The sequence below is a fragment of the Eurypyga helias genome, unplaced genomic scaffold (assembly GCF_000690775.1).
Source record: "Eurypyga helias isolate BGI_N326 unplaced genomic scaffold, ASM69077v1 scaffold2813, whole genome shotgun sequence".
Lineage (NCBI taxonomy): Eukaryota > Metazoa > Chordata > Aves > Eurypygiformes > Eurypygidae > Eurypyga > Eurypyga helias.
In genome coordinates this window covers 39,670-51,731 of record NW_010242924.1, presented here as the reverse complement: position 1 = coordinate 51,731, position 12,062 = coordinate 39,670, and the positions used below count along the sequence as shown (strand labels likewise).

General features: G+C 44.9%; 1 protein-coding gene across 2 annotated transcripts in view; it reads right to left on the bottom strand.

The window, feature by feature from the left end:
• Positions 1 to 8,532, bottom strand: part of ESRRB (estrogen-related receptor beta) — a 39,700-nt gene extending 31,168 nt beyond the window's left edge. Inside the window, exon 1 of one of the 2 annotated variants that reach the window (XM_010149208.1) lies at positions 8,127 to 8,532. In XM_010149208.1, the coding sequence (XP_010147510.1) occupies positions 8,127 to 8,523 (397 nt within the window). In that variant the 5' untranslated portion in view covers positions 8,524 to 8,532. The remainder of the gene's footprint in view (positions 1 to 8,126) is intronic. The other variant, XM_010149207.1, reaches the window with a different exon arrangement.
• Positions 8,533 to 12,062: the final 3,530 nt, after the last annotated feature.

Here is a 12,062-nt window from a genome sequence, read left to right as displayed (position 1 = left end):
TCACACCACCAGCCCGGCTGCCGGCGCAGGGGGCTTGGAGCTTCATGGCAGCAGCTAGGGGTGCTGCACAGCCCTGCGGAAGGGTGTCTGTACACAAGGGTGCACATGGACAAGTCTGTCGGCCAGTATAACATTTGAGTCAAGTCTCTGTGTGTCATGAACCATAGATCATGTGGCCCAGAAGGAAAGGGCAGAAAATGGGATAATCTAAGAGACAAGGACTTGTTTTGAACTGTTGCTTATTAGAAAAGATTTCCTCAACTTAGACAATATTTACATTTGATCTGAAAAAAATGCTAGGACCTCACCAATGCCAGGGCACAGGATTTACCTAAAAGCATGGCTTCAAAAAAAAAAATCAGATGGTGGGTAACCAGATCAGAGTTTGGATTTGTTCTAAGTCTTCATATGTGGCCTTGGAGGGCAAATCACTTCCTCTCTGTGTCCTACTTTGCTCCTCCGCAAAATGAAACCAGCACCAGACCTATCTTCTGGGGAGATCATGAGTCTTGATTCATTAAGGTTTAACTGCACTTTAAAGCCTTCAGATGAGAGATGCTAAGAAACAGCCAAGAACTACTGAAGTGATAGATCATATTTTTTATGCAGAAGTGCAAAATTACCCTATTTTCTGTAAAATTAGACCTTTGACTCTTAAACATTTTGGAACATAATTTCTAGTACACACATAATAAGAACACCTGAAAATTGCACACCAGAGCTTGGTCATTCAAGAGTCCCCAACAGTCACCATACGACTCTGGAAGGGGGGGGAACTGGGAAGAGGAGAATGCCTCCCTGAGCTTAGGGAGAGCAGTAATGTCCCACCAAGCACCTGCTTAAGTTGGGACAGGGCTCTTCAGGGAGTTCAGCTCAGGATTAGTATAGCAGTGAGAGCACAAACTGCTCCCTGCTTACTGATCCTGCCTTTCTATCAGGAAAGATTAGATAGAAGTAGCCAGGAAAATTTTGAAAGCTAAAACATTTTCAGTTTCTGTTTTCTGAAGAAAACCTCTCTCTCTCTTCTTTTTGTGGTTTCTTCTTCATTGATTTTCACCATTCTTTCCCTCTTCTCTCCTCTCCTTGCATACTCTGTCCTGCTCTGCACTACTGCATAAAGACCTCTCATCTCCTTCTCTGCGTGACTCAAAGGGCCAGATGACTGCAGCTTTTCCTGAATTTCAGGGAAAAACCCAGATTCAGACATATATGCTATTAAGTTCCAAATTCCATTCATTCAAGTCATGCCTTTCACCCTAGTGATTTGACACAGCATGCCGCAGTTGTGACCAACAGCCGGCCGTGGTGCCACTCTCTGCAGGTCCCCTGGGGCCAGGGTGCCAAGAGCAGGAATTCCCAGGGAAATCCATCTCACAGGCGCCTCAGCTCATGCATTTGTTTCCTTTTAGCCCAATTTTTGTAATAATTGTTATACTGGTTCGGGTTTTTGCTTGGGTTTTTTTTTAGCTGTTTGGTTGGGGTTTTGGGGAGTTGTTTTTTGGGCTTTTGTCTGTTTGTTTGTTTTACAAGAACTGCTTGCCAAATCCTGTAGCCTTAGGAAGGTCCCATCAGGCAAATAATGCCTCCACAGTACCGCTATTCTGCATGACTGCGACAGTCTGAAGGAGAAAGCAACATGAATTTTCATTAAGCCACTAGGTCGGATGACACTTTCATTTCAGTACCCACAAGTTTTTGTCCTGAATCTTTTTTATCCCTGATTCCAAAGGTAAACAGATCATTTGGGTGTCTCAGTGAAAAGGGACCTGAAAACTGTGAAAAGCCCCTCACTGAGTGCAGTGCCAGACTAGCAGCTCCTATGACCTCAGCAGGCACCACTCTGACCTCCTGCACCAGGATGGGGAATGCTGGTAATAGGCATGGAATGGATTCTCTGTTACCTTTTGCTTTAATTTAATTCCCTTCCAACTGAGGCATCATAGCCTGAGTCCTGGTGTGAGGAGAGGTACTTTCATAGAATCACAGAATGGTATAGGTTGGAAGGGACCTTAAAGATCATCCAACCCCCCTTGCCATGGGCAGGGACACCTTCCACTAGACCAGGTTGCTCAAAGCCTCATCCAGCCTGGCCTTGAACACTTCCAGGAATGGGACATCCACAACATCTCTGGGCAACCTATTCCAGTGCCTCACCACCCTCTCTGGGAAGAACTTCTTCCTGATATCTAATCTAACTCTCCCCGCTTTCAATTTAAACCCGTTACCCCTTGGCCTGTCACTACAGGCCCTTGTAAAAAGTCCCCCCCCACTTTCCTTGTAGCCCCTTCAGGTCCTGGAAGGCTGCAATAAGGTCTCCCTGGAGCCTTCTCTTCGCCAGGCTGAACAAGCCCAACTCTCTCAACCTTTCATCACAGGAGAGGTACTCCAGCCCTCTGTACTTTGTGAAAAGCAGAATAAAATCTCTCCAATGATCTGTTTGAGGGAATATTTTTTAAGTACCAAAGCAAGGGATTCAATTTTTGGACCTGTAAATCTGTACTTAGGAACTTGAATAAAGCGACCTGATTTTCACCAGGGCTGTCTTATGCTTCCAGGGACGCATCCCTGATCTAGGTGCCTGAGTGTATACAAGCATCAGTAGAGGCTCTTATTTTTGGAAAGAAAAAAGCCCACAACAAACCAATCCAAAAAAATCCACTAAAACAAATAAACTCCTCACCCTAGTACAGGTATTTACTGCTTGCAGGAAAATGAGACTTTGGAAAAGCAGGTGAGAGAAGCCCTAGTGCTTGGATTTACCAAAAGTTTATTTCATGTGGCTTATACAGTAAGAAAAGCAAAAATGTGAGGATCAAGGCTTCAGGACTCTTGATGCTCTGAGAATAGAAAGGGGTAGCTATAGGTGTAACACCAGGACTGCTGGCCTCCTCAGGGTGGCACACCTGACTCCTGCTCCACAAAAAAGAACTTGGACATTTTGTCAAACCTCACTCCATCAGCCTCCTGCTTGCATGAGGACACAGGAGTTGGGCCCTGGGCCTACCTACTGACAGCAGGTTTGTCTGTAGGGTTTCTGACACAGAAATACTTGACTGAAGTTCCACAGAAAAGATCCTTTTACGCAGTTCTCTGTACAGATGCACTGAGGCAAAAAGAAAGCACAAAAGTAAGAGCTGAGTTGCACTGGAGATGGTTTTCTGAATCCAGGTACTAAAGCTGTGAATAGTAAAGCAGGACTCAGGCGCTAGACCCAGGGTACACTGCACTTTCCCTGGTTATGCTTCTTAAGTTTTTGGAAAGCTCAGATTATCTCCTGGTTTTTGGCTGTCAAGTCCCACCTGACAAGCAGCAGGCACGTTTCCAAGAAGGACAGGACAGTGCCTGCCTACTGTAGGAAGGCAAAACCCCCTTTCTGCATCTCACAAGCCATTTTGCTGATCCTGTGGATGGTAATGCTCTCCTGCTCAGGAAAATGAGCAAACTCTCTCAACTGCTTCTCCCCTCCCAGGAGCCACTCTAACCATGGTCATGATAACCAGGAAGCCCTAGAAGACTATGGATTTTGTTACAAGCCCTACAAATTATTGGTGTAAGGGCATCCCAGCACAGCAGTTTTATTGCTACACTCACTGAGTTTGAAGCTTGAAAGACTCAAGCAGGGAATCCACAGCTGCAGCAGGCACTTTGCCTGATACATCACCTGTCTACTCAGAAGATGGTGCTAAATGTGCCTCTTCCCTCTGACTCTCCAATAACCATTCTCCCTAATATCATCCCTTGCAAGTCCTGTTGGGTCACCCGATGGGTATCAATTCCAAGCACACAATGAGATGATTCACACAGATCAGAGAGGGAAACCTTAATTCAGATTTATTTTGCTGAGCTTTAAGCTTTTATTTTATATTAAAGGGTCATTTTAGAAATAGCCTAAATTTTCAGTATTTAAAGATGAAAAATAGATGAGGAGTAGTTATAGTCATGAATATGTTGAATAAAAAAGGGCTCATATGGTTACATAGCTCGGTTATTAGTTCATATGCAGAACAGGCAAAACCACCTATCAGTTGTAACAACCGATGAACAAAAGGTAACAACAATATATTTGATTGATATGCTCGATCTACTGAGCAAACTATTGAAAGAAGGAGTAGAGTAAAGCTAGATTAAGAATTTGTATCCTGTAAGAAATCCAGCATTTACCTTTGTCCTAAATTTGGATGAAAGGATTAGTTAGAATTTCCACGGAATAGAAATATTAGAAGTTTTAATTCAGAAACATCCCAGACAACTTACCTTTCATGTAACAGACCTGTTCCATTACACTCAACTAACATGAAAATCTTGCTTCAAGTCAGATCTCTCTTAAGCATGAAGAGCAGCACACTTCAACATATCCAAAACTCAGATTCTCTATCTTCACTAGATTTCACCTTCCACATTATTCACAAAGTCAGATGATGCCCATGGCACATGTTTTTGTGCAGGACACTTACATCATAGAGGTAAATGAAGACTGTCACTAGAATATCATGGGGACCCAAAGCACAGTTCCCACAAGTAAAATGATAGAGAAATGGGATTAAAATCTTGTCAGACAGCCTAGCTGACCAAAAATGCTTTAGGTCAGTTCAGAATTTCTGACTGCCTCAAAGCGTGGGAAGTTCAAGCCCTGGGGGTCAAAATAACATGTTCATAGAGAAAGGCCTGTAGCCCAGTGGTATGTGCTGTCTTGGGTTTTCACCTTTCCATCCAAAGCACTGCCAGTGCTGCAAAGTGGGAACGACACCGAGGTTTCCAGGCCTTGATCCTTCCCTTGGGCCATGTAACAAAACACGGAAGAGGTCATGGGCGTGACCCCGCCATAACCTGTGAGACAGGCTAGGATGTGTTATGTGATCCTGGCTTAGCTTAGCAAAACCAACCACTCCAGCCTGAAGTGAATCAATGGTTTGGATTTCCCTGACTTCTTTTTTTCTCCTATCATCAAAATTTTCCTTTGGGAAATGTGACGTGGTAAAAATTCTGCTTTTTTTGGAAAAATCCTACTGATGGAAAACTCCCACATAGCTGTAGCAGTGACCTCAGAGATAACCAGCCACGTCCATGCTGGCCTTCAGCCTATCTTCTCTCCATCACTTGAAAAGCAACTGCCCTCGTGCTGTCCAGGACATCCTGGCCTTACCTGGCTGAGGGGGAAAGTGAGTTGCAGAGCTGTGAGGCTCAAAGGTCTGCAGCTTGGATGTCCATTCTTCCCACTGCTGTGGCAGCAGCAGGGGGAGCAGAGACTCTTTCAAGATCCTCCTGCCTCAATACATCCAGGTTTTACATGAGTTGATGCGGCTAAAAGAACAGGCAGACTGGGGTCATTTGTAGTAGGGGAGGGGATAGTCAGAGGGGAGACTCAGCATGAAGCTCTGCCTCATGATCAGAGGTATCTAGATAGGGCTGCAGAAGTCTAATCATGCAGGATAGATTTAGAGCCATCTTATAGCAGCATGCACACCTATTACTTAATAAAGTTACCAAACGTAGGGCCACCAGATTAAGTAGTCTCATAATAGTAGTTAGTTTTTCATCTTTTGATACTCAGGCAGGGAGAAGTGAAGTGGCTCGTCCAAGACCACAAAAACCCAATGACAAATTTACCTACTGCCTCTCCTGAGCACCTGGGAAATCCTGAGGTCATAGCTCCATCTCTGTGATCAAACCACTCAGTCGACGCCATTCTCAGAGAGCAGAATCACGGCAACTCTTTTGATACCAGTAGGGAATGCCATTGTGTAACATACACATCTGCATGTTTTCTGCACACCCTATATTGATGTTGGGCAGCCTGGATGAATATTTTCCCACTTCTTCAGTTAGACGCTTAACACATCTACTGACCCTAATAGATTTGCAGGATGAACGCCTTTTGGAAATGTTTTTGTCACTCGCTTTTTGTTTTACATGATCCTTAAACCCTTTTCCCCTGCATACCCAGGGCTGTGCTTGTACATCGCACACACGGCAGCAGAGCCTTGGGAACAGGGCATTTTCTTGACCCAGTCAAACTCTGCAACCCTACCTGCTGCTCACTGCCCTGGGCTCAGCCTTCAGCTCCACAGCCAAAACTGCTCACCCTTGGGAACAGCACTAAACTCTCCCACCCTTGGGAATAAAACCATTTTGGTAACTCAGTCGCCAGCCCTGATGACAGGGTGAGAGAAATCTGGGCACACTCCTTCCCCCATCTGTTACACATTAACAGGCAATCAATTAGCGAACCACAGGGAGAATATGGCTGTGCTGGGGAGAGGGGGCTGGAAGGAAGCACTCTTCCTTCTTAGGGTTAGGTCAGCTGACATATCAGCCAGGCTCATACAGGCTGTAGTTACTGCCACACGGCATCGCTTTCTTTTGGTTTTCTCTGAAAACTCTTCAAAGGTTCCCAGGTCTTTTTCTCCCTCTCCAGGTTAGGCCTCTCTTCTCCCTGCCACAGAGGTGTTCCAGTATCACTCCCATGAGGGGTTAGTTTTTCAGTCTCTTCTTATATAAGGAGCCCCTAGGGCTTTGCTTCAGAGTACTACCCTATCCCTCCTTTAGCACCTGAAACGTGCCAAAAAGAAACACTGGGAATGCGTCCAAGTGCTGGAGAAGGGACAAAGTCAGTGCTGACAGTCAGAAGTCCAAGTAAAAGTTCACATTCAATCACAGGAGATTCAGCAATGACAAATCACGAAACCCTGCCAGGGAACAGACCAATGCCCTAGAGATGGCCATGCTTTCCACACAGCATAATAAAAGAGGAAGAGTTCGTCGGGCAATACAGAGCAATTATTCCCACAGCTGAATAATAGTAAGGAGAGACATTTAGAATCTAAGAAATTCATCTAGAAATAGTGAATTCTGAAGAGACCTGGGCTGAACTGCACCCTGCACTGCTCTGTCCACTCCAGAGCTGAACACCTCCAGTGACAGAGTGTAATCAGGCCCATTCAATGAACAAAAATAAAATGAATGCTCTGCCTGCACGCGCATTTCATTATTTCACAGGAGACAAGGAAGTGTTGGTGTGGTGGACTGTCTGCAGCCAAGTACACACATGGCTGCTTGCTCACTGGAAATCTGTCTCCAGTCAACCCACCATGGTTGGGTAAACTCAATGCACTTGAGGTGTACTGAATGATGAATGATCCTGTTCTTTTTCCAGTGAGAGAGCGTCGGAAATAAAGGGAGTATCTGTACATCCAGGCATGTTTGCTCACACAGGGCCTGTTTGTCTAACTACTCCCAAGCATCCATAGATATTGAAGCTTGTCTGGATGCACTCCTGCTTTTGTCTATACTGCGGCACTTCCGTGTGCGTACACCTGCAGCGTATCTTTAGCAGTGAGGACACAGCCATACACCTCACATGTGAACTGTAGATGCGAGAGCAATGCACTGCAATTCATCTATACATACATGCACTGAGGCTTTCAAAATCACCCGAGAAATTTCTTATCCTTATAAGACTGACAAAACCTGGGTATCTCTATCTCCTTCAGTGCCTGAATTTTTTATCTTTAAAGAATTGTAATGAAAAGGGTTGGTGAGGCTGGAAAAGGAGGAACACAGGATTAACTCTCATCCAAGTGCCCTGTCTTGCCTTGTGGTGAGGTCTGTATGGAGTCCAAGGCCACAAATTAAGACTGGCAGGACAGAGTGACCTCTCTACTCCCGTAATGCCAGAGCTTTCACCTCAAGGTGAAGCCATCTCTAAAGAGATACTATATCTAGGCAGGGGCATCCACTCTTCAAATGGGCCTTAAAACCACCTTTAGAATTTCCTCTCCATGTCTCACTCCACTTGCAGCCACATTATCAGGGTATGAGTGCCACTAGCAGGCAGGAAGATCCACTAGGCCAGATACCCAGATCTGGTAGCCAGCCAGGCTAGGAACTGGGCAAACGTTCCTACCACCACAAAGCCTAACTTCAAGTCCAGGTTGATCTGGAAGGACCAGGGCTGGGCAGAAGGAGAGAGAAGGCATAAAAAAGAATGGAGGGTTAAGTGCATTACATTCACCCCCCCAGGCCCATTTTATATGACATGAAAACACTGCGGTCTCAGTGATGTCTGGGGCCGCCTCTCTTTTTTGCTACAGAGTGAATGTCTCAGTTTCCCTCCCTTCCCACCATACCTTGAATAGTCCTCTTGAAGAAGGCTTTGCACGCCTCGCAGGAAGCCACGCCGTAGTGGTACCCAGAAGCAATGTCCCCACACACCAGGCACAGCCGCTTGGGGATTGCATTGAGCATGTACTCGCACTTGGTGGGCGAGTCCTCCATGATGGCGCTGGCGCAGTCGTCGTAGCGCTTACGGCAGGACCCACCACCAATCCCCGTGCCATTGAACATGGGTGGTGAGTCTAGGCCATTGGGGTGGCCACCCATGGCAATGCCGTAGCCACCACTAGCATCTGAGGAGCCGCTTGGGCTGTGGTGGCTGATGGCGTCGATGCCAGAAGATGGGCTGGAGGGCTCGGTCTTGATGAAGGATCCACAGCTGGAGGAGAGGTGCCGCTCCTCTGTGGCCATTCTGCCGAGCAGCCTGCAGGGAGAGAGCAAAGGCACTCAGTGGCCTCCTGGCCAAACCCAGCTCCAAGTTGGTCAAAAGAGAACCCTCCTTTTCCCACCTCAGTCCAACTCCAGTTGGTTCAGACAGTTCAACCCCTCCCCGCCTCCCAGGTACTTCTCCCTTAGGAATATCAGTACAATTCACCAACAACAGCCCACCTACACCTCACAAACTCATGCTAGAATAAAATCAAGGGTATTCACGTAGATCACAATTTCAGGCTGTTCACATGCTGTAGTGCTGAGAAGGGTATCAGCGCTGGTGACTCACAATCTTACTCAGAGATCTACCCCTGGGCAACAGAAAAAAATGAGCCTAACTGTGACAGGCCAGGTGAAAAAGTTGTTTGGTTAGTTCAGGATGCAGTGCCCTAGCTCTAAGCAAAAAGTTCACTAGCAGACCCTGCAGAAAGGACCTACTCAAACTGGATTTTCATTTGTAATAATTTGTAATAATTTTCAATTTGTAACATCTTTGGTTAATTTTTATGTTGGATTCCTTCTCCCCCGCTTCACTATCATCACTAAAATGGGAGTTTAGAAAATGAAGGAAGATCATCTGATCAAAAGTTTCCCCAGCCTAATCTTAATATTCCTTCTATTTACTAGTATAAGGCTTTTGCTGAAGATGCTTCTCTCGAATTCCCACATCTTGGAGACAGGTTAATGCTCTTAGGTATATGGAAAGGGCTGCATCTTTAACAAATTTGAAAGTTTTTCTTATTTACTGTAGTCACAGGTAGTCTTAGCCCTTATATAAATGTTCAGTCTTTTTTTAGAACACTACTGATTTTTATGGTAACTTTCAGCAATGTGTTCCAGAGATTACTTGTGCGGTATACGAACAAACAAAAAAAACGCTACTTTTATTTGCCCATACTGTACTTGCAGCCTTTCAGGCTCCCTGAACATCTCCTGACTCTCCTCAGGAAATGCAGTTTTGCCATGTTCTCCTCATTCACCTCTTCATTATCTATATAATTGTTCTTCACGCAGAAGTTTTTGCAGACCTCTTATCTGCTTCATCATCCATCTCTGAACTTCCTCTAGTCTGGCTATTTCTGTTTAGGCCAGAACAGAGTTCAATGAGCCAGCTCCTCAGCAGCATGAAACTGGCACTGCTCCATCACTTCTCCAGCTGAAGGTCTGGACAGTAGTCAAGACAAAGGCATGACATCAATTACCTACTGGCGTTACCATATTTTCGATGTTATTTTCAGCCTATCTATTATATAACTCCTTACACTGTTTGCTTTTTTTCTCTTTAATTTAAAATCCAAATTGTTACCATTTCTTCAACAGAGAATATCAGCAAGTTGCTTACTGCAATCCTCAGATCTCTTCCTGAGTTGGTAGTTAATTCAGAATCCATTAAGATGCATGAAAAAATCAAATTAATGCCTTCTGGTGTGCAATGTTTTGCAATAGTCAACAGTATTTTCATCTACCACCGTGCTGTCTGTGCACCCAGCTTTATTAGTATCCTCTGGATTTCTTCAGTCTTCCTTGATGATTTGATGTCATCTGCAGACTCATTGTTCACCCACTTCCCAGATCATTAACACACGGATCAAACACCACAACACTGATCTTTGTGGGTGGTTCGTGTTAACCTTTATCATGCTGAAAATTGGTTTCCCTTTCTTTTCTGGGTAGGGTATATCTGCTCTTTCTTTTCTGCCTCAGACACTTTTTAATTGATAATAGTATTAACCTGAGAGGTTAAATTTTCCCTTCAGCAAGATAATTTGTCAAAGGCTTTTAAGAAAAGCTAAATACTTGCATTTTCCTGATGATATGTCCAAAGAATTCTGACTGACTGGGGACGCTTGACTTTTCTTCTTGGAAGCTCTGCTGGTTTAAAGTTACCATAGCATGGTCATGTGGGTAACTTCTATTTCTATTTCAGTTTCAGCCTATTTACCCGGTATTTGTGGCAACTCCTCCTGCCAAGAGGTCAAACCTGTCAGAGGACAGGACAACACATTCTGTGATACAGCAGGGCTGGAGTGCACACGTATATGTATCATATCTGTGTGTCTGTTGATATGAACGCTTGATATGCAGCAATTTCACAGTCCTGCATCCTTATGGTCTCATTTGACCCAAGTATCTCCTAATTTTCCCTTCTCTCTTTTATCCTCCATGTTTGACCTCATCTCCTATCTCTGGGATCGATCAGATAGGTTTGTAATTTGGCAAGACTGTTGACCTTGAGAGTATGGGCAGGCATCTCACGTTCCTCAGCTGCTTTGCCTGGTGTTACTTGAGAGGAATCCTGAGCTTGGTCCGTCTCAGAGACAGCCTGATGACTTGATGAATGCCCATGCTTTGACCAGAGGGTCACACTGGACTAGAGGCCATGGAGCAGTTACAGGAATAATTGCTGCAGGTGCATTCATCGTTAATCCCTCAGGGCACCTAGACAGATTGCAGATCCCGGAGTAATGCCAGCTGACTCTGTGGAGGAAGATGAAGCTTTGCTAGCTGCGACCAGACCTTAGCATCTCACAGCAAAGCTAAAAGCTGCTGTGCTGGCCAGATTCAGGAACCTTTCATTACCTGAGAAGTGCATTTGTAGTAAGAACCTGAATATCATTAGGCACAAAACCATGAGGTTAGGGTCAAAATGGAAAGCAAACCCACCATGAAACACTTTTCTGCACTGAGGAAATTCACAGTAAAAGGAGTTGGGAGTTGTAATGTTAAGGGCAGACAGTGGACAACACAACAAAAAAGACATCACAAGGAGGTGAGCTGTACTGTCAGTCACTGGAGCTCAAATCCCAGCTTCTGTCTCCTAAAAAGCCCAAAATTCACAAAGAAACTCAAGAAGACCCACTGAGGTATTTAAGTTCACTGTTAAAAAAAAAAAAATCAACCAACCAACCAACCAACAAACCCAAAAAGACTCACAGCCTCAATTAAAGACTCTTCCTCCCCAAGGCAGGCAAACAGTGACTGTGACGGCCAACCAAGGATACAACGCCCTCTACATCCTTACAGCTGAGCACAGCCCTGTTCCCTTCCAGGGGACAGTAATACATAGCGAGTTCTGGTTAGATCTGAACAAATGCTTTAGAGGCAAAGTCCTTAACACCAAGACAGATCAAAGACCACAGCTAAGATGACTCCAGCCCTTCCAGAGCTTTTTTTTTTTTCTTTCTGACCTCCGGAACAACCTGCATAATTGATTATTGCTGGGCTGCACACACTGAGTTAAGCCTCACCAGCTTTGACTTTCTGTGAGTCTCATGGAGATTCTGTGGTGATTTTTAAACAGACTCAAGAGTGTCCCCTGGCAATGAAATACAACATCTTGAACTTCAAGAAGAACAGCTAAATGTTTTTTGCAAAGAGTTCAAAGTGATGAACAGCCATTTTGCTCAGCTCTAGTTACCTTAATAGGAATGTAAAAGGAGAGAGACTTGATCCAACTCTCCTCCGTGCTGGCACAGGAAACTCCGTTACTATTTCTGTGCCCATGTAACAGGCTTAGA